Below are 22,062 nucleotides of genomic sequence, written 5' to 3' on the forward strand. Positions count from 1 at the left end.
CTATGGCGCTCTGAAACAGTTCTACAACGTTGGTATACTATACGGTGGTGTTCGCCAGAAACAAAGTCTATGATCAGGTTGTTAGGATTGGTGATCGTCGTGGCCCTCTAACATAGTTCTAAAAGTTCACCGGTCTGATCTTCATCTCAGCTCTCTTTGCAGAGTAGTAATGTCCTTTCCATGCATACCAACTGACACCATCAGCAGGAGGTGAATGTGAACCATGGTGGTACAAACCATTCAGATTTGATGCTTGACAGTTTGTGTACCACCAGGCTCCTTTGTAGGACACAGCACAGTTGCTAGATGCATGGCTATCATTATCTTGGTCTTTAGTGGTAAATGGCTGGCCACGCTGCCCAGAAAAAGAGTCGCCAGCGGTTCCTAGAATTAATAATACAAGAGAATTTTACCAGGAATTTTTGAAATTTTGAATAGAAAATCTGAATATAATGTGTAGTACTGAAGTGCGTAAAGATAACTAAGGACCATGACGAAGTCAAGGAAAGCCCATAGGGACATATTATGAATATTAAACGATAATAATAAAACATTGAATGCAATTTTTTAAAGGCGATGTGTCATTGGTTCACCTGAATGAGTTCCTAAACTAAGCTGGTACTTAGTCCTCTCGCTTGTAACAGCAAACATGTCGTATTCAGCGTAAGCTGTTTTGCCAGTAGTGTCCTCCAGATCAACTCGAAGCCTGTTATTTGATTTTGTCAGCCGGTGAATCTTGTCCAGTCCAAGCCAAAACTCGCCATTCAGGTTACCAAACCCCCGCTTGTAGTCAGCCCAGCCGCGGTAGAAATCAACCGAGCCGTCCAGTCTCTTTTGGAACACTGTCCACCCCCCTCCGGTTGTTGTTTGGTCACAGAACACATCAAAGGCACCTTGACCATCAGGGTCGATTGTATAAACACTGCTGATTCTTTCGCCAGCTTTGTAAAGCTCAGCACAGTTCTTTTTAGCTGTTCAGAAAAGATTGACTTATATTAATTTCAATTGTGATTATGCGCCGGTTTTGAAACCCGCACTGCCTAATTACACAATTTACTCTATTTCTCTCCCGCTATCCGTCACTCCCATCCCTAACATTATAAAGCCTCCTCCCCCGGGCCTCACGAGGTTATGCAATGCAAGTATTTCCAGTTATGAAAATGACAAGGATGTTCGGCGCCTAGCATGCATAGGGAAAGAATTATTGCAGATTTTGGTCTCACTTACTATGTTTAGGAAAGAAAGGCAACATTTTTATTCATGAAGGTATCGCTTAGTGTTATTCGCAAAGAAATGGATAAATGAGATAACACTGTATTAGAGCACGGCTCCTTTAACCTTTTAAACCCTTAGATTAAAATTGAGATTCTCATTTACTGGCCTTATACTCTTTCAATAGAAGTAGTTGGGAGAATTTGTTGAAATATCAGATAGACTCATCTTCCCTGATCATGTACTCAATTCTCATGACCACTCTGTTTTCTAAAGCATTGATATTACAAGGAGAAATTTGATGCTGGTGACTCTTAGGGCTCAAAGGGTGAATTTTTGGGATAAAATAATTCCTGCGCCACACGCAGATTGGTCTCCTTTGGGGGAATAAGAGTCTCCTCAGAGGTAGAAGCCATGTTACTAATAATTGTAGACACCTAGAATATTATTCTATCTGCAAACGATTTCTTAATGAGATCATCAGAGCATAACTGATATTATTTTGAGAAAACTGCGTTAATGAACTAAGTCATCGAGGCAGCGATTTTTTGAATCCTGATTATCCTATCTTTTTTCGGTTTTTCACAGACCGACATTCTTTTAAAACCGGGAGAAGTTGCTAGTCTAAATTTTTTTTCCCTTTGTACTAAGTTTTAAAGAAAGTGGATTAAGGCTGTTTTTTTTGTTTTTTTTTATATGGGAATAACTTGCAAGAGTTTGTTAGCCCTAGGTAGGAACGTGATTAAGAATTCCTTCCTTCAGCCACACCACAGGAGGAAGTGCTTTGAGTCAAAGCTCTAGCCTTTCTATCAACAGCCCAAAAACCTAACGTACAGGTTCGAGTTATGAAATCTGTTTTAAAGATAAATAAGTGGTAATCATGCGATTCCCTGTTTATCGGAGTATTAAAAACTCTTATGATCATCATGATAACACGAAAAAAATCCCAAGGACTGAATGGCACTTAATTAGTTGGTCTAGGCACACAGACCGTTGGGAATATATATCATTCTCATTAGTCTTGTTTCCTTTTAGAATATTGATCTCGGTTTGTAGCTGACCCAGTTGTTCCTTTATTTCTTTCAGCATTGTAGCGATCTTCTCGTTCGGCGCCTCGTAGAAATACACATTATTGCAATGTTAGGTTTGATTAGGCACCGAGGCAGCATCTGCAAGTCTCTTTGCTGGTTTAGCGAAAGTTTGCTGGGTGTTCTCAAACAACAGTAAGATCAGAAGACTCCAACTTGAAGACACAAAAACACAAGACATCGTGCTTCTTCACTTTTCCAACTTTGAATGGCAATGTAAAGTCCTAATAAACAATTGAAAACCGCGATTTAACTCAGATATGATCTTATCCAACACAATGTTTTTCCATATGTTTTTTTGTGCTATGGGTGGATAGCAAACATTTCTGGACTTTGGAATCTGATATCTGAGCATATCTTGTATTACAGAGTAAACAACCACTTTCCATAAATGTCACCAAGAGCTTTTTGGCCAGTAAGTGGACGGCAACGCAAGAAATCCGGAAAAAGGTCACCAAGCAGAGTGAAAACTTTTGCGGGTATCACTATCTAGTAATTTAGATTTCCGCATTCAAAAGATCGCACTTTATCATGAATGCATACACAGCAACTTATTTTTCTATCTTTTAGATCGTCCACCCGAAGTATTCCTTGCTAGAATGTTTTCGATCATTTACTGATCTGAAAATGAACCCAGTTTGGCGGGGCATGGAGTGGGACCTCCCTTAATTTTTGCTTAGCTGTGGAACTTAAACCTCGGTCCTATTAAAGGGAAATTTATAATGGTAATGCGACTGTCGAAGTGGAGTCCAATTCGGTCTTTAATCATATGAGTGATTAGTGAACTTACGCAGCAGGACGGGAGAGGAAAGAAGACGGCAAACTTTGTGTGACAAGCATTCAACTTTTCGCCAAACTTCACCTTTTCTTTAAACATGGTAACGTTTTTCCAATTAGTGGAAAAAAGTTTCGGTAAGAATCGTGTAGACTTTGAGGATTTAGAAAACGGTCAGTAACTTAACGTATTGTCATTTTTTTATTTACAGTTGTAGTCTTCTATGTTCTATAACTTCTATTTCCCCAACGAAAACTGATACCCCATGAAAGGGAGAATCAACGCAAGTTGTGTGAATGGTGGTCTTAATATATTTTCTCTACGGGGGCATTCATAAAGCATGCAGTTCTAGAGCAAAGGTTATGCTAGGGCAGTTCTAGAGTAACCACTCCCTCCCACCTTCCCACGAAACGGAACAGAGCACTCAAGAAGACGCTAGGGGTCAGTTTTTCAAAGCATAACACCTTACGTTTCAGACAGACCGTTTGAAACTGGCCGGTAACAGGAGTTTATGGGCTCCTACCGGTAAGCAGTGGTGAGGCTTTCCACTGGAGACAACTTTCATGCCTAGGTTATTTAGATGCTTTAAAAATCTATTCCATATACAAGATTAACATGTCATGTGACTTTATTCATCTATCAATATACCCTACCGATAGCCTGCGTAGCATGGCGGTATTGTCGAGCCGGGCGCACGAGCGGCGTAGCCGCGAAATTCGCGCGCGAAGCGCGAGAACGAGCGGCGAAGCCGCGAGAGTTGCTCCCGCCCCAATCTCGTCGCGGTTTCTCTGCCCTCGCCCGCCCTCATTACTTAGCGCGCCCAACCAAAACCGCCATGCTACGCAGGCTACCCTACCGAAGGAAAGTTAAGTGAAGGCTGGCATAATAACTTGTCGAAATACGTATATCTTTAAATCATACAACTAGAAAAACGGAAACGCCTAGAAACGCTTATTATCCGGCTAACAGCAATTGACTCTACCAATAGTTCTACAACGTTGGTATACCATGGTCGAACTGTCTATCATATTCAAAGTCTATGCTCAGCTTGTTAGGGGTGGTGATCTTCATGGCACTCTAAGATAGCTCTAAAAGTTCACCGGTCTGATCTTCATCTCAGCTCTCTTTACAGAGTAGTAATATCCTTTCCATGCATTCCAGTTGACACCATCAGCATACGATGAATGTGAACCATGGTGATAAAAACCATTCAGATTGGACTGGTGACATCCATGGTACCACCAAGCTCCTTTGAAGGTCAAGGCACAGTTACGGGATGATTCGCTACCATTATCTTTAGTGGCAAATGGCCGGCTACGGTGGGAAGATAAAGAGTCACCTGCAGTTCCTAGGAAAAGAATATTCAAGAATACCTGAAGGTTATATAAAGTATTTAAGTGAATGAGAGGGGCTAATTTGGGAATAGTTGATAAGTTCCTTTTGAATCTCCATAAAGTTATTAAGTTTCCAAGGTTATTAATATAACTAAGGACAATAAAGAAGGCAAGACAAGTGAGAGGAGGCGAATAAAAATACAACATTAAATGCAATTTTTCACACGCTATGTCTGTAGTTTACCTGAGTAACTTCCTAGACTAAGTTGGTACTTAGTCCTCTCGCTTGTAACTGCAAACATGTCGTATTCAGCGTAAGCGGTTTTGCCTGTAGTGTCCTCCAGATCAACTCGAAGCCTGTTATTTGATTTGGTCAGCCGGTTAATCTTGTCCAATCCAAGCCAAAACTCGCCATTCAGGTTACCAAATCCCCGCTTGTAGTCAGCCCAGCCGCGGTAGAAATCAACCGAGCCGTCCAGTCTCTTTTGGAACACTGTCCACCCCCCTCCAGTTGTTGTTTGGTCACAGAACACATCAAAGGCACCTTGACCATCAGGGTCGATTGTATAAACATCGCTGATTCTTTCGCCAGCTTTGTAACGCTCAGCGCAGTTCTTTTTAGCTGTTAAGAAAAGATTTCCTTCAAATTATTTTCAATCTCAGGCTTGCGAAGAAGCCGCTTGAAGCCACTGGGAGGCTAGGACGCCTATTTCCTCTTCCTGTCGCCCCCTGCAGGCTTACTACTAGCTCCCTAAAAATTGCTGTTATAAATGGGCGTGCGTGTATTTTTTAGGGTTATAATGATACTATAATTCTAATGATGATATTAATTTACTGAACTTATTTGGATTGATAATAATTTATCCACAGTAAAATAATACTTCGTTTTGAGTAGCAGTACTGACTTTAGCGCCTGGGAGGGCGCCCTTGGGATTATGATCAATTTTAAGTGTTAAAACGCTTACTTCTCACTAAAGACAAAATGTTGGCTTAGGGAAGGGGTAGGTGGGCAGTTTCCCAGAAACGAATAATGATCCAAGATGTTGAGGAAGGGAAAATACAGATTTTGGTGTCACTTATATTTTTGCCGAAGGAGGTATCGTTTAGGGTTAATGGCAAAGAAATGTCTTAATAGAAAACAAATGACGCTGTACTGTGTTGGAGTATGGTCTCCTTTAGGGGTCCAAGAAAGCCTTAGACACGCTCAGATTTACTCTCCTTCGGGGGTGTGGGAATCCGGGGAATCCCCTCCTGGGGGCAGGATCCCTGTTGCTAGTAATTGTCGACATTTAGTAGATTATACTACATCGTGTGTAACTGCATCATGCAAACGAATACTTAATGAGATTATGTGGGCACAACTGATCTTTTTTATGAGAAAACTACTTTAATGCACTAAGTTATCGAAGCAGCGACTTACGTTTGCTTTATCCGGATTATCCTAATCTTGGTTGGGTTTTTCAAGGACCGACAATCACTTAAAAACAGGAGATACTACTAGCCACTGTTTTTTCTATCTTTTACTAAGTTTTAAAGAAAGTGGACCAAGGCTCTCTTTTTATATGGGAATTACTTGAACGAGTTTGTTAGCCCTAGGTAGGAACGTTATCAAGAATTCCTTCCTTCAGCCACACCACAGGAGGAAGTGCTTCGAGTCAAAGCTGTAGCCTTTCTATAAACAACTCAAAAACCTCACGTAGCGGTTTGAGTTAGGACATCTGGCCCCGGTTGTTCAAATGTTGAATAGCGCTATCCACCGGATAAATCGCTAAGTATTCGGTGGTTAAGTATTAGGGAATCCATTTGTGTTATCCACTGGATAGCGCTATCCACCGGATAAATCGCTAAGTATCCGGCGGATAAGTATTAGGGAATTCATTTGTGTTATCCACTGGATAGCGCTATCCACCGGGTAAATCGCTAAGTATCCGGTGGATAAGTATTAGGGAATTCATTTGTGTTATCCACTGGATAGCGCTATCCACCGGATAAATCGCTAAGTATCCGGTGGATAAGTATTAGGGAATTCATTTGTGTTATCCACTGGATAGCGCTATCCACCGGATAAATCGCTAAGTATCCGGTGGATAAGTATTAGGGAATTCATTTGTGTTATCCACTGGATAGCGCTATCCACCGGGTAAATCGCTAAGTATCCGGTGGATAAGTATTAGGGAATTCATTTGTGTTATCCACTGGATAGCGCTATCCACCGGATAAATCGCTAAGTATCCGGTGGATAAGTATTAGGGAATTCATTTGTGTTATCCACTGGATAGCGCTATCCACCGGGTAAATCGCTAAGTATCCGGTGGATAAGTATTAGGGAATTCATTTGTGTTATCCACTGGATAGCGCTATCCACCGGATAAATCGCTAAGTATCCGGTGGATAAGTATTAGGGAATTCATTTGTGTTATCCACTGGATAGCGCTATCCACCGGGTAAATCGCTAAGTATCCGGTGGATAAGTATTAGGGAATTCATTTGTGTTATCCACTGGATAGCGCTATCCACCGGATAAATCGCTAAGTATCCGGTGGATAAGTATTAGGGAATTCATTTGTGTTATCCACTGGATAGCGCTATCCACCGGATAAATCGCTAAGTATCCGGTGGATAAGTATTAGGGAATTCATTTGTGTTATCCACTGGATAGCGCTATCCACCGGATAAATCGCTAAGTATCCGGCGGATAAGTATTAGGGAATTCATTTGTGTTATCCACTGGATAGCGCTATCCACCGGATAAATCGCTAAGTATCCGGTGGATAAGTATTAGGGAATTCATTTGTGTTATCCACTGGATAGCGCTATCCACCGGATAAATCGCTAAGTATCCGGTGGATAAGTATTAGGGAATTCATTTGTGTTATCCACTGGATAGCGCTATCCACCGGATAAATCGCTAAGTATCCGGTGGATAAGTATTAGGGAATTCATTTGTGTTATCCACTGGATAGCGCTATCCACCGGATAAATCGCTAAGTATCCGGTGGATAAGTATTAGGGAATTCATTTGTGTTATCCACTGGATAGCGCTATCCACCGGATAAATCGCTAAGTATCCGGTGGATAAGTATTAGGGAATTCATTTGTGTTATCCACTGGATAGCGCTATCCACCGGATAAATCGCTAAGTATCCGGTGGATAAGTATTAGGGAATTCATTTGTGTTATCCACTGGATAGCGCTATCCACCGGGTAAATCGCTAAGTATCCGGTGGATAAGTATTAGGGAATTCATTTGTGTTATCCACTGGATAGCGCTATCCACCGGATAAATCGCTAAGTATCCGGTGGATAAGTATTAGGGAATTCATTTGTGTTATCCACTGGATAGCGCTATCCACCGGGTAAATCGCTAAGTATCCGGTGGATAAGTATTAGGGAATTCATTTGTGTTATCCACTGGATAGCGCTATCCACCGGATAAATCGCTAAGTATCCGGTGGATAAGTATTAGGGAATTCATTTGTGTTATCCACTGGATAGCGCTATCCACCGGGTAAATCGCTAAGTATCCGGTGGATAAGTATTAGGGAATTCATTTGTGTTATCCACTGGATAGCGCTATCCACCGGATAAATCGCTAAGTATCCGGTGGATAAGTATTAGGGAATTCATTTGTGTTATCCACTGGATAGCGCTATCCACCGGGTAAATCGCTAAGTATCCGGTGGATAAGTATTAGGGAATTCATTTGTGTTATCCACTGGATAGCGCTATCCACCGGATAAATCGCTAAGTATCCGGTGGATAAGTATTAGGGAATTCATTTGTGTTATCCACTGGATAGCGCTATCCACCGGATAAATCGCTAAGTATCCGGTGGATAAGTATTAGGGAATTCATTTGTGTTATCCACTGGATAGCGCTATCCACCGGATAAATCGCTAAGTATCCGGCGGATAAGTATTAGGGAATTCATTTGTGTTATCCACTGGATAGCGCTATCCACCGGATAAATCGCTAAGTATCCGGTGGATAAGTATTAGGGAATTCATTTGTGTTATCCACTGGATAGCGCTATCCACCGGATAAATCGCTAAGTATCCGGTGGATAAGTATTAGGGAATTCATTTGTGTTATCCACTGGATAGCGCTATCCACCGGATAAATCGCTAAGTATCCGGTGGATAAGTATTAGGGAATTCATTTGTGTTATCCACTGGATAGCGCTATCCACCGGATAAATCGCTAAGTATCCGGTGGATAAGTATTAGGGAATTCATTTGTGTTATCCACTGGATAGCGCTATCCACCGGATAAATCGCTAAGTATCCGGTGGATAAGTATTAGGGAATTCATTTGTGTTATCCACTGGATAGCGCTATCCACCGGATAAATCGCTAAGTATCCGGTGGATAAGTATTAGGGAATTCATTTGTGTTATCCACTGGATAGCGCTATCCACCTTTTGAACAACTGGGGCCTGTTCTAAAGTGGTAATTATGCGATTCCCGGGAGTATTTTCATAACAAAAGCTCTTACGATCATCAACGATTGAACGGCATTTGATAAGTGGGTCTAGACACACATACACAGGAAGGAATTCATACCTTTCTCATTAGTCTTGTTTCCTTTCAGGACAGTTGATGTCAGTTTGTACTGACAAGGATGTTCCTCACCTACCATAGGGAAAGTATTATTTCAGTTTTTGGTCTCACTTTATAGGGTGTTCAGAGGGAGAGCCAATATTTTTACCCCAGAAGGTATCGCTTAGGGTTGTTCGCAAAGAAATAAGAAATAACTAAATGAAAAAGAAATATCGTCATTATGTGTTGGAGTATGGCCACCTTTAAAGGAAAAAAAACTGAATGCAAGGCTGGCACTACGGCGAAGGTATAGCTCTGGCCCAGAGGAAGGCTAATTTTGTTAGCCGAAATATTGCGCTATAATAAATCAGCCCTTTGTCGTAGTGCCAGCCCTGTATTCAGTTTTGTTTTATTTTACACTTTAAGTAACGCCGTCTGGCTGTAGCATCTCTTTGGTTAGAGATCCGGCAAGAGGAGCCAGTCAGTTATATTTACGTGTTGCATGACCCTCTGCATTCAAACAGTTTTTTCACCTTTAGAGGTCAGCTTAAGCCACACCCAGATTGGTATCATTTGAGGGTATGGGAGTCCCTTGTTACTAACAATTGTGGACATTTAGAAGGTTATTCTATATCGTCCTTGACCGCATCATGAAAACGGTTAATAAATAATGTTATGTGGGCACAATTGACATGATTTTGACAGCACTAAGTTTTCGAGGCCTCGACTTACGATTTGCCTTATCCAGATTAACCCATCTTGGTTCGGTTATTCACCAATCGACATTTACAGTCGTGTGATAAAAACGGGAGATGTAGTTAGTCTCTACTTTTTGTCTACCCAGGACCCAGGTTGTCACCCTATATGGGAAAAACTTGGAAGAGTTTGTTTGCCCTGTAGTAAGGAAGCGTGATCAAGGAATTCCTTCCTTCAGCTTCACGGCTATGGCGAAAGTATTTCGGGTTAACTTAGCTGTAGCCTTTCTTTTAACGGCTCAAAACCCTCACGTTGAGGTTGCTCTTATGATATCTGGTTTAAAGAGATTAATAAATGAGTTGTTGTGCGATTCCCAGTTTATCAGAGAATTAAAAAGCTCGTATGATAAGTGTGATAACACGAAATATATTCCGATGACTGAATAATTTGATAAGTGGGTCTAGACACACACAAAGACCGTAAGGAGTTCATACCTTTCTCATTAGTCTTGTTTCCGATCTTTTCACTGATGTCAGTTTGTACTTGAACCAGTTGTTCCTTTATTTCTTTCAGCATTGTAGCAATTTTCTCGTTGGGCGCCTCGTAGAAATACACATTATTGCAATGCTGGATTTTTTTAGGAACCGTGGTCGCACCTGCGAGAGGTCTCTTTGCTGGTTTAGCGAAGGTTTGGTGGCTGTTCACAAACAACAATAAGATCAGAAGACTCCAACTTGAAGACACGGAAATACAAGACATCGTGCTTCTTCACTTTTACTACGTTGAATGGCAATGTAAAGGGGTGTCCTGTAAACTAAGACCTACTGACCTGCGCGAAAAAAGATGAGCAGAAAAAATTTATTTCCTGATCCCGCGAGAAGGAAATCGATGGCCCTCGAGAAAGGTTAAAGGGAAGTAGGTACATGCTCAGTGTGTATTGCATCTGACACGTTCTGGTGTTTTCGGGACACCCTAGTGCAAAGTCCAAAAAGACAATTGAAAACCGGAATGCAACGTATCCTTCAAACACAATTTAAAAAAAAAAATTGTGCCATGCGGATACCAGACTTCTAATGTGATAAGTAGTATTGCACTGTAAATACGGATTAGAAATTTGGTCACTATAAATTACAATTTAACCAAACTAAATTCTTCCTTATAATCTTTTTTATCGATACTAAATATGCTTTGAAGACACTCTTTAGTATTCGCAAAATTATAATGTGGAGGGTTTTCCTGTCCTAATCCCCATCTCATTCTGAGATGTCAAAGTCGGGACAATCTGTTATTATTATTATTGAGTCTTTCTCTAATAGGGTCCTGACTGCCTGCTTCAGTGGTCGATCTGAGTGCGCAAGGGTTGGAGGAGTCCGAAAAGCCGTAATGATATCCGTCCCGTCTGTCGGCAACTTCGTACCCAGGGCTTTTAACTTTTCCCATATTTTAATGGAAAAGGCCTGAGGACGAGCTTGGTCCGACCTACGGATTCTTAGGCTATGTGGACACTATACCGGAATGGTAGAACACCTATCTGATATGTGACTCTGCTTTAGAGATCGGCGCCGCGGAGTTTTTTCGCGACGCCACAGCCGTTCTTTTGTGTTAACAGGAGCCCTATCCCGTATGATTTTCGTGGTGGCCAAAAGCTATCCGGTGTAGCAGTGGCGGATCTAGGGAGGGACCCGTGAGGCCCGCCCCCCCCCCCACTTATTTTGAGCCTAAACTGAAGCCCGAAGGGCCAAAAAAAATTTTTGAAGACCGCCTCTCCCCCCCCCCCCCCCCCCCACAAACCCCTTATCTGAAGGTCTGGATCCGCCACTGTATAGTATCAACATAGTCTTAAAAACTATTACCTAGAGCTACTTAGCTAACTGATTTCAAACTAAAATTATTACAACTTTAATCTGGTAGCTTACAATATGAAACTTGCGTTACACGTTGCCTTCTTGAATACTTGTTCAAATTTACGAAATCTGTAAAAAACAATGACTACTTAATCACCCATGATATTGATAAGAGACGAACGATTCAAAACTGGGTACTAAACGCTTATCACGGCACAAGGGTCTACGTAGAAGAAAAAATTGAATGTGTAACGAAGTGGAACAATGTGAAGCATTGGCTTCAACAGTGTGCATAAGTTGGACCCCTCCCCGCATTCTCAACAAAATTTTGTGGTTCCGCCCCTTCTGCTTACATAGACATGGTGGGTTGAGTGGAGGCGGTCATAATGCCTCTTAACCCACGCCACAACTCCCGACATTGTTGGCTCAACAATATTGGGAGTTGTTGCTTCCGTTTACCCGTAGCTAAAAGTTTGACCGGTTTCGAACTTTGCGCAACAACTCCCAACAACACTCAACAACATGCAACAGGGTGTACAAACGGGCGCAACATGTAACATCCAACAATGTTGCGTCCGTTGCACAGAGCTTTAGTATCACATTTGTCGTTAACTCAGCGATTACCTGGGATATCGTAGACAAAAAATGTACAACAGATTTACCCGCTCCACCATATCAGCATTGCAATATCCAACAGTTTGCGTCCGTTGCACTGGGCTTTAGTATCACATTTGTCTTTAACCTAGCGGTTACCTGGGATATCGTAGACAAAAAATACAGCCATGTTATGAAGCATCTTTCACGATATGGAGTGCTCACTGATTGTCAACATGGCTTTAGAGCGAAACGATCAACAGAAACACAGCTCATATGTACCATTCATGATATAGCAAGAGCTATCCAGTCTAACAAAACAATTCACGCCGCAATCCTTGATTTTTCAAAAGCATTCGACAAAGTTCCCCATCGCCGACTCTTGAAGAAACTTGATTATTACGGAATTCGTGGCCCACTACATAACTGGTTTGAATCGTTTCTAACACAGCGTACCCAATCAGTGGTAATTGAGGGGGCATCATCTGCCCCTGTAGTTACGACATCTGGTGTTCCCCAAGGAACAGTCTTAGGACCGCTACTGTTCTTAATGTATATAAATGATTTACCTGATAGTCTTAACTCTACTGTTAGACTTTTTGCTGATGATGCATTGTTATATGGGACAATTTGTTGTGATGAAGACACAGCCGATCTCCAAGAGGACTTGTATAGATTAGAAGATTGGCAACAAAAGTGGAAGATGGAATTTAATCCTTCAAAGTGCAAGATCATGTGTTTTACAACCAAGAGAGATCCACCAAAGCGGGAATACGTATTCTGTGGACAAATCCTAGAAGAAGTGGAATCTCACCCTTATCTGGGGGTAGTCCTCGATAACAAAATGAGGTGGTCACCACACATTGAAACAATCACATCTAGGGCAAATAAGGTCTTGGGACTTATCAAGCGAAACCTGTGGAATTGTCCAAAGTCAGTGAAAGAAACCGTGTATATGACACTTGTGAGGCCAAAACTCCAGTATGCCTGTAGCGCATGGGACCCACATTACCAGAAAGATAAAGCCGCTCTAGAAAGGGTACAGCGGAAAGCAGCCTGCTTTGTCACTGGAAATTACGATCGAACAACGAGCGTGACGGAAATGCTGCAAGACCTACAGTGGGACACACTTGAAACAATGAGAAGACACGCAAGGCTCTCCACTATATACAAGATGTGCCACGGCCTCCTAGATGGGGATTGGGGGGATTATTTGATAACAAGCAAAGAAAGGAGAACCCGGGGAAGCCATGATTTTAAATTTATTGTACCGAAAGGACATTTTGCCGACATAACGATATTTAGATTTAGATTTAGATTTAGATTTAAAAACGGATTTACCCGCACCACCTATACACCCATTTTCAGCTTAAATAAGTAGATATGATAATGGAACATCCATTCTCTGTGCCACTTAGGAGACAGCGTGGCCGAGTGGTCAGCGCGTCGGACTCGCAATCCGGCGGTCCCTGGTTCGAGTCCCTGGCCACTTGCTGGATTTGTGCTCGGTCGTCCCGAGTTCAAATTCTCGGCCACGCTTGTAAATAGCCAACTGGTTGTCTCCTGCCAGTTGGGGTTTTTTAATCCTATTATGTTGTATTTGAATTATTTGTTTCTAATATTTGAGTGGAGTGCCTGTAAATTAGCTGGATAAGCTAAGTGCTCTTTCCACTATAAACAAGCCTTTAACCTTTAACCTTTTTTTTTTTAACTTCACACTGACTCTTTTAACATAATGTGCCTGCTAACTGAGCCAAGGCTATTCTCAGAGGAGACAATGTAACGAAGTTTTGCTAACCTTTGACTTGTTTTCACAGTTTAACAACACGCTTCGTCTACTAATCTTTTTCGGTTATATACGTTAATCGCTTGTTCATTGCGCAAGAAAGTCACCTGGATGCGCGAGACTATTAAGAACGGTTGCTCCGCGTTGTAAGCATTCCTAAATGTGTTCTAAGCTGAAATCGCACCCCTCCTTAGCACCCGCATCGAACCCGCAGCTCATGTGCTTACCATTTCAAGCTCTTTGAAATCGTGAAATATCTTTACTTATTGGATTTCAGTTGGCAGTAGCTGTGACTGCGGACTATTAATTTCTTGTTCAAAGCGTAAAAGACGTGTGAAAAAAAGAAAATAGGAAAACGTTTGCATGCAGGCTCGTGGAGAAAGGCAGAAACAATCACTTGCCGTTGATGTTGCTAAGTGCTGTTTGGTTAACAAAAGGACGGCAACACAAGAAATGCACAGAAAGGTAACCAGTCAGAGCAAAAACTGCTGCGGATATTGATCATCCATTAGAAGGCAAAATTGGAAAGCGAGAAGACCCTGGGGACGAGGTTGAAAATTAGGTTTCCTGAAAACTGCCCACCTACCCCTCCCCTAAGACAACATAAACACTTACTTCTCACGTAGGGCAAATTCTGGCTTAAGGGGAGGGGTGGGTGGACAATTTCTTAGAAACCTAACTTGATCTAAGAACGCGCTTATCATCGTTGTATCATGAACCCAAGATCATATTTTCCCATCTTTCAGATCATTGATCCTTTGTATCCCTTCCTAAAATGCATCACGATGGTTCACTTATCTGAAAAGCATAAAATTCTTGTAAGGCTAATTTTCGGGCAATTTTATTGTAGACCCCCTCTCCCCTGGAAACAAACGGGTCAGGGATCAATATTTCAAAGGAACGCACCTCACCTCTCAGGCTCAGACTAATCTCTTTAGAACCTAGAACCGTCCCGTAATTCAAAACGACTGCCGGACTTAAGCTGGTTAAAAAAGGACGGAAATATTTCATTCTTTTAAAATCTATTCCACACGACAAGATTCACATGTCACGTTGCTTTATTTATCTCTCAATGTACCCTACCGAGTGAAAGTTAAGTGAGGTCGGACACGCGTACTCGAAAATTCTTATACCTTGAATTACACAGCTAGAAAAATAAAACCATCAGAAACGCTTTTTATGCTAACAACAATTGGCTCTATCAATAATTCTACAACGTTGGTATACTATATGGTGGTGTTCTATCATAATCAAAGTCTATGCTCAACTTTTTAGGAGTGATGATCGTCGTGGCCCTCTAAGACAGTTCTAATAGTTCACTGGTCTGATTTTCATCTCAGCTCTCTTGGCAGAGTAGTAAAATCCAGTCCATGTTTTCCAGTTGAGGCCATCAGAAGAGGATGAATGTGAACCATGGTGATAAAAACCATTAAGATTGGACTCATGACAGTTTTTGTACCACCAGCCTCCTTTGAAGGACACTGCACAGTTCCTTAATATGTCGCTATCATTATCTTGGTCTTTAGTGCTAAATGGCTGGCCACGATGCAAAGAAAAAGAGTCTCCAGCGGTTCCTAAAAAATACACAAGAGCAGTTTACTATCAACAAAACTATAACAATTTCACGAATATGATTGGCTATCAGCTGTCCCTATTTTAGCATTAATAGGACAGTGTAATAGGACAGTGCGGGTCATCCTTAAGTAACTGGACAGTAAAAGCCATCGTGCGCGCGCAATTGAATAATTTTTAAGTCACTGCTTGCAAACAACCGTCGGAACAACTTGGGCTTTAAGTTGAACAAAAAAAAGCTTAAAAAATCACAAGATTTGTTATAGTTATGGTGAATTGATACAAGAGCTTCAACGCGCATCGATGTTGAGAAAAAGAGTCGCCAGCGGTTCCTAGAATTAATACAAGTGAATTCTACCAGGAATTTTTGAAATTTTAAATAGAAAATCTGAATATAATGTGTAGTATTGAAGTGGAAGAGAAAGGTCGCTTTGGGGAATTTAAGCTGTAGAGGTAACTAAGGACCATGACGAAGTCACGGAAAGCCCATAGAGACATTTTTTGAATACATTTTTGAATATTAAACTTGGTGTTGTTGGTTGGTTTAGTGACGTTGGTTTATTCAGATATTCAGATATTTGCAATTCTATTTTCTCACTGCCCACAAATAGAAAAGGCTAGTCTAGGTGGGCAGTGTCTATATAAAACAAAATACGCACTCATGGCACTATATTAAATTAAAAGGTCAACAAAAGTTATTTAAGCTTATATAAATATATTAAGTTGTACAAAAGGTACGGAACAGCACAAAGGTTAGGTTAAAAACATAGCTGAGATTAACTGGAATACAAAGTCAGAAGCTTACAAGTACACTATTAAGATGATTGCAAAGATAACAAGTGGGTGAATTACGGACGATTTTGAATATGTTGCATTTGTCCTAATAAGGTAGGTAGATCAGGATAATCATTTGTTTGTGAAAGGATTTGAAGTAAGCAGTCATGTATTTTCTTTTTAAAGCTTTGTTTTGGGAGATTTCTATGACTGATGAGAAACTCAGTCGGATCATTTAATAGTTTATTACTTCTCGGACATTTTAGAACAAAAATAGCTTTTTGTTTCTTCTCCTGTCGATTTATGAGTTCATTTATGCCTTGCCATGTTTTTTCGGCATTAGTGATATCAGGTTCCTCAAAATATTTGTAAAAGATGCATTTTTTTTTACTTAGACGTATGAGCATTGAGACTTTGTTCCCGTAAAATTTGTATTTATCTCTATCATGATCACCAGATTGGTAAACAAAGGAAATTCTTTATCTTGATTGATTTCCTAAACGATAATAATAAAACACTTAATGCAATTTTTTTTTTTTTGGGGGGGGGGGGGGGTGGGCGATCAACCTCGTTCCCAGGACTTTTCCCTCAAAAAATGGTCATTAGTTCACCTGAATAAGTTCCCAAACTAAGTTGGTACTTAGTCCTCTCGCTTGTAACAGTAAACATGTCGTATTCAGCGTAAGCAGTTTTGCCTGTAGTTTCCTCCAGATCAACTCGAAGCCTGTTATTTGATTTGGTCAGCCGGTGAATCTTGTCCAATCCAAGCCAAAACTCGCCATTCAGGTTACCAAACCCTCGCTTGTAGTCAGCCCAGCCGCGGTAGAAATCAACCGAGCCGTCCAGTCTCTTTTGGAACATTGTCCACCCCCCTCCGGTTGTTGTTTGGTCACAGAATACATCAAACGCACCTTGACCATCAGGGTCGATTGTATAAACACCACTGATTCTTTCCCCAGCTTTGTAAAGTTCCGCACAGTTCTGCTGTTTAGCTGTTCAGAAAGTGATTACTGTTACAATAGACTCTGTCTTAAGGACACCTCTATAAAACGGACACCTAGAGTTGGTCCCTGCCTTCATTTACTCCCTTTATTTGACTTTCTATTAGACGGAAATCTCTCTAAGACAGGTACCCCGGGAGGCGGAGGGGTACTCCTGAAAATTCTTGGTGAGGGTGTGCCGCTCGGTTCTCCAAATCCTGACCCTATTTCAGACCAAACAAATGTAATCGTTCACACCCGTTTTCAGACCAGACCTCTAAAATCCATTCCCCTTTTTTAGACCTGGCTATTAGGCCGAAATTATGTTATCATTACTTAGATAAGAGCGCAAACAAAAAACTCTTCAAATCCATTTCGAATCCACATATTTCTCTTTCTTTCGTGTACTCATTTGGAATAAAAACGATGAATAAGTTCACACACTCCCGTAGTTCCCTCGACAACCATACCCGATTCGAGACCAAAATGCGGAAAGTTTATACCCGTTTTCAGACCAAAACGTCGCAAAAACCCAGCCCGATGGCTTATACAAGGGAATCCCCCCCCGGGGCGGGTACTAAGTGCCCGTTCCAAAGGTCTCCGTCTTGATGAGAGTTGACTGTACACCAAATCTCTATTAACCCTAAGAGTGATCAGCGTCAAATTTCTCCTTGTAATAATATTGCTTTATAAAAGTAAAACAGAGTGGTCATGACAATTAAGGACATGATCACACAAGATGAATGTAATCGACACTTCAACAAATTATCCCCACTTCTTCTATTGAAAACGTATCGGGATAACAAATGAGAATTTGAATTTTGATGTTAGGGTTTAAAGGGTTAAGGAGTCAACGTCTATTATGGGACTTCTTGATAAAAAGAATCGTTTTACTTTTTTCTGTCAGTAGTGTAAAGTTGCTGTTTAAGGAGGAATCAGGTGTTGATCAAAATGACATTTATTAGAAGCTCACTAACAACCTCTTGGTCGCAAATCTGGGACCTTAGGTTTACACAATACAATGCCATATAAGGTGACCAGTGAACTAGGTTTAGACTAATTTTGTTTATATACATATTGACTCCTTCAGCTGATTATTTCGTGGTACGTAGCCAATTGAAATGTATGGTTTTCTTTTATTAATTCTGATGTGGTGAGGTGGCCTTCTGCTACTAGAACTCTAAGATTAATTCCTAAACTAATTCTTACCATATTATAGTAGGATTCACCATGACTCAGCTAATGACTGAACCAGAGACGGTGCAGAGAAAACTGATTAATTGATTCCCCATGAAAGATTTGATATTCCAGACCAAATTCGTTTGATTCCAATTTGCGTCCCAGACTGATCTACTAAGAAAACCCTCCCTTTACGGCGCTATTTTCCTATCTGGACCTTGATATCTGAGGGTTTGCAAGACAATAAACATCGATAAAATCTAGACTAGGAATACAGATTAAAAGGAATTCATACCATTGTTATTAGACTTGTTTCCTTTTAGGATATTGATATCGGTTTGTAACTGAACAGTTGTTCCTTTATTTCTTTGAACATTGCATTATTGCAATGCTGGGTACCGATTGGAGTTGAGGTCGAATTGACAAGACGGTTTGTAGGTAAAGCCTGGGTCTTCACCAAGACGTAGAAGATCACCAAACTCCAACAAAAAGTCACAGACATACAAGCCATCGTAAGAATTAAGCTTAGACGCGAGGCAGTGAAGTCCTTTTGGAACGAACTAGTGAAAACCTGTGATCCTACGTATCTTTTTGCGTCTAATGCATTTTTTTTCTTGCGAATTTGTTCCCTTGTACTCCCTTGTTAATTGTTAACAAGGACTTCATTTGAGTTTTATCGACAACATCTTAAGCAAATATTTGCACTCTACATTAATAATCACAGATATTTGTTTAAAAACAAATACGCTGTCACTAGGCAACTAGTATAGGACTTGGCAGCACGAGACCATTTTGCATTATTTCGGTATCATTATATGGTTTAACCTTGGGATTCTTGGTATTTATTTTTGGGGGTTTTCCCGGAATTAATAATATTTTAATCCAATCATGTCTCCATATTTGTATAACTGTTTACTATATACTATTTTTGTTTTTGTTTGTACTTTTATATAGGATTGATATTTGGCTTCATCTGTTATAATCATGTGTGAATAATCATTAGTTATTTTTTCACAACTAAAATCTAGTTTATCCACATCGCCTCTTTCAATCATTCCAATATTTTATCAGTTATTGGATCTTCAATGAGTTTCTTTTTATACGTTTTTAGTATAGGCGCAAGGTGAAATGTCTTGTCACATATATATATTGTCCTTTTTGTAATACTTCTTCTGGTTCAAGTAAAATGGCTCTTTTATAAGTCCAATCATTATCAATATGGCATGTACCTGATATTACTCCAGTACAAAGCAAAAATCCATGGTCTGGAGCTCCGTCTTGATTCTTTGTAAAGGCTTAATTGCTATAATACAGATTTAAGTGCAATTTTTATGTCTTTTTGGACTGTTTTTGATTCGATGTTTGATGCAAGGCCACATTCATTGTTTAATTTCGTGTAGATATTGACATTTTCCATTTGGTGGAATATACATGGTGATCAAGCTGGTTCCAACAGATAAAGATTGTTGCTCCGACAATAGCCGTTTTAAAAATCATTCCATATATTATACAGTTACATTTTATGGAAACTTTAGATAAGATCTAAATTTTGTTTTATATTTCGTGAAAACATTCTCATATTTATTTCTTATGGAAACTTTGGAGATGTATTTTATACGTTTCCTTTGACCAGAATTGATTGGAGCAGTACCTGCATGGAATACGCACTCCCATCATGTGTTTATTCAGGTAGGTGATGATATGGTCATAACCATTTGATATGAGGAATCTGTATCCATTTTGCTTATACCGACTTTTCATTTCTCTTTGAGCTTGCCTAATGTAGTAATTATTTGTGGGGCTTTTGAATTCAATGCAGAGGCCAGTATACTCTTTGTGATAATTTGCTATAATGGTGTCAAGCTGTCCTTTCATATATCCTTTGCGCCATCAGTTGATACGTTTTTTTGATGTATCTTGCTTCTTACCAAGCCCGGCAGTCATGATAGCCTCAGGATAAAAACGCCTGATGTATTTCACTTCTTTGATGTATTGCATTACTTTTAAATAGTTTTGGTTTCAACAGCCAGAAGCAAAGAATGTTTTTGGCCATTATGGCAAAAAGACAACATACACTACATGAACACACTTATTATATATCATATTAAAATCACTCTTTCTTGATCTTATTGAAATAGTTTTTATATTTGTCATTCATGATATCAGTACAAACTGCATGAAGAAGATCAGCCAGTGTTATGTTGTCATCCATTTCTTTCAACTTTCTCACATATATTTTCATCAGAGATCGTTTATGCCTCATTGCAGCAAGATCTTCCTCCAATTCACGGATTTTATCATATAGCTCATCAAGTCCATCTTCTTTATCGCAAATATCTGAATGCAGTTTTTCAACACATTTTACAATATAATCAGCCATTATATATTAGTTAGATAAATCTTGTAAATCCTTCAGTGGAATCCAAGAATTAAAGTCTTCGTTATATGCCAACCACTTCACAAGAGCTTGTTTCTCCTTATAATATTTCCGAATCACTTTATCAAAGCGGAATATATCTTGTTTTGCCTTTAGTAATTCAGGTTCGTAAAAGCTCCCTTGTCTTCCTTGTATCTCCTCGTTGTTGAGATCCTTTGACCTGTAGGTAATTGGATTTGTGGACTGGATTTTATCCAATTAGGTGTGTAGCCTTCATCAAACACCTTTCTTTTGTATTTACTTTTCCTAACTTTATCACCAATCTTGAACCTAGCACGGTTTAGATGACAATTGCTCCATATTACCATATAGATTGAAATACACGGTACTTCGATTCTTCTTTTTACTGGCTTCAACAAGTGTCATTTTAAGGGAACTGTTCGAAACTGTGCTTAGTGTTATTATACCGCTTCAGTACTTTTGGTAGAATGTCTAAATACACTGTGCTACCTTGGACAGTAAACTGCTTCCAAGGTAACACAGGACCTCTCTGAGATCTTCGGATCTCACGAAATCTAAGGCTTTTACCATTTTTCTATCTGCTTTATTTTGCACTTCCGGTCATCTTTACAGGCGGAATAATCAACGTCATGCTGCCTACTAATGGCATCTGTTTTTCCAGTTGGCGGATCATAAATTTCTAATACAGTCGACTCTCTCTTAACAGACACCTCTATAAGACGGACACCTCCCTAAGACGGACACCTAGAGCTGGTCCCTGCCTTTCTTTACTCCCTTGTCTCCCTATAAGACGGACATCTCTCTAAGACGGACACTTACTGCCGGTTTCAAAGGTGTCCGTCTTAGAGGGAATTGACTGTATTTCACCCGTTGTTGGGTCATATCTTACTTGGTTTTCTAAATCATTTATCATCATACGGACCTGCGTATTTATGCCCTGGCAATGTCCATCCAGCCTTTGGTTTTGGTAGTTTGCCAATGGCTTTCTGAACATCTATTCCACTTCCAAATCCTGGAAATGTGTAAGAACGTTTTTCAACACCGCCTGTCTTTTTTGCAAAGCTGGTATATGATCCTCTGTAGCCTAAAGTTTGCACAGCATGATAAGATCTTTTCAATGCAGCCACACGTTGAACCATATCAGCAATTTCTTGTTTGGTTGGTGTTTTCCATAGGTCTAGATCTTCTAACAATTTTGTGCCTTTTTTGAAATCAACACGCCATGGACCACCAGCAATATTACCTTCTGTCAATTCACTTATGCCTTTGGATTTGGCTTCATCAATAATGCC

General features: G+C 40.3%; 2 protein-coding genes across 2 annotated transcripts; both read right to left on the reverse strand.

Moving 5' to 3' along the window:
• Positions 1-35: 35 nt before the first annotated feature.
• LOC140951899 (ryncolin-1-like) lies at positions 36-10,477 on the reverse strand. Its single transcript, XM_073401271.1, has 4 exons — positions 10,138-10,477; positions 8,972-9,040; positions 594-971; positions 36-384 (listed from the first exon to the last, which is right to left on the reverse strand). Exons 1-4 carry the CDS (start codon positions 10,400-10,402, stop codon positions 119-121), a joined length of 978 nt encoding a protein of 325 aa, XP_073257372.1. The 5' UTR covers positions 10,403-10,477; the 3' UTR covers positions 36-118.
• Positions 10,478-15,175: 4,698 nt separating this feature from the next.
• LOC140952044 (ficolin-1-like) lies at positions 15,176-17,197 on the reverse strand. The gene is made up of 2 exons (XM_073401452.1): positions 16,825-17,197; positions 15,176-15,441 (listed from the first exon to the last, which is right to left on the reverse strand). The coding sequence occupies exons 1-2, from the start codon at positions 17,072-17,074 to the stop codon at positions 15,176-15,178; spliced, it is 516 nt and encodes a 171-aa protein (XP_073257553.1). The 5' UTR covers positions 17,075-17,197.
• Positions 17,198-22,062: the final 4,865 nt, after the last annotated feature.

The sequence above is a fragment of the Porites lutea genome, chromosome 11 (genome assembly GCF_958299795.1).
Source record: "Porites lutea chromosome 11, jaPorLute2.1, whole genome shotgun sequence".
Taxonomy (NCBI): Eukaryota; Metazoa; Cnidaria; class Anthozoa; order Scleractinia; family Poritidae; genus Porites; species Porites lutea.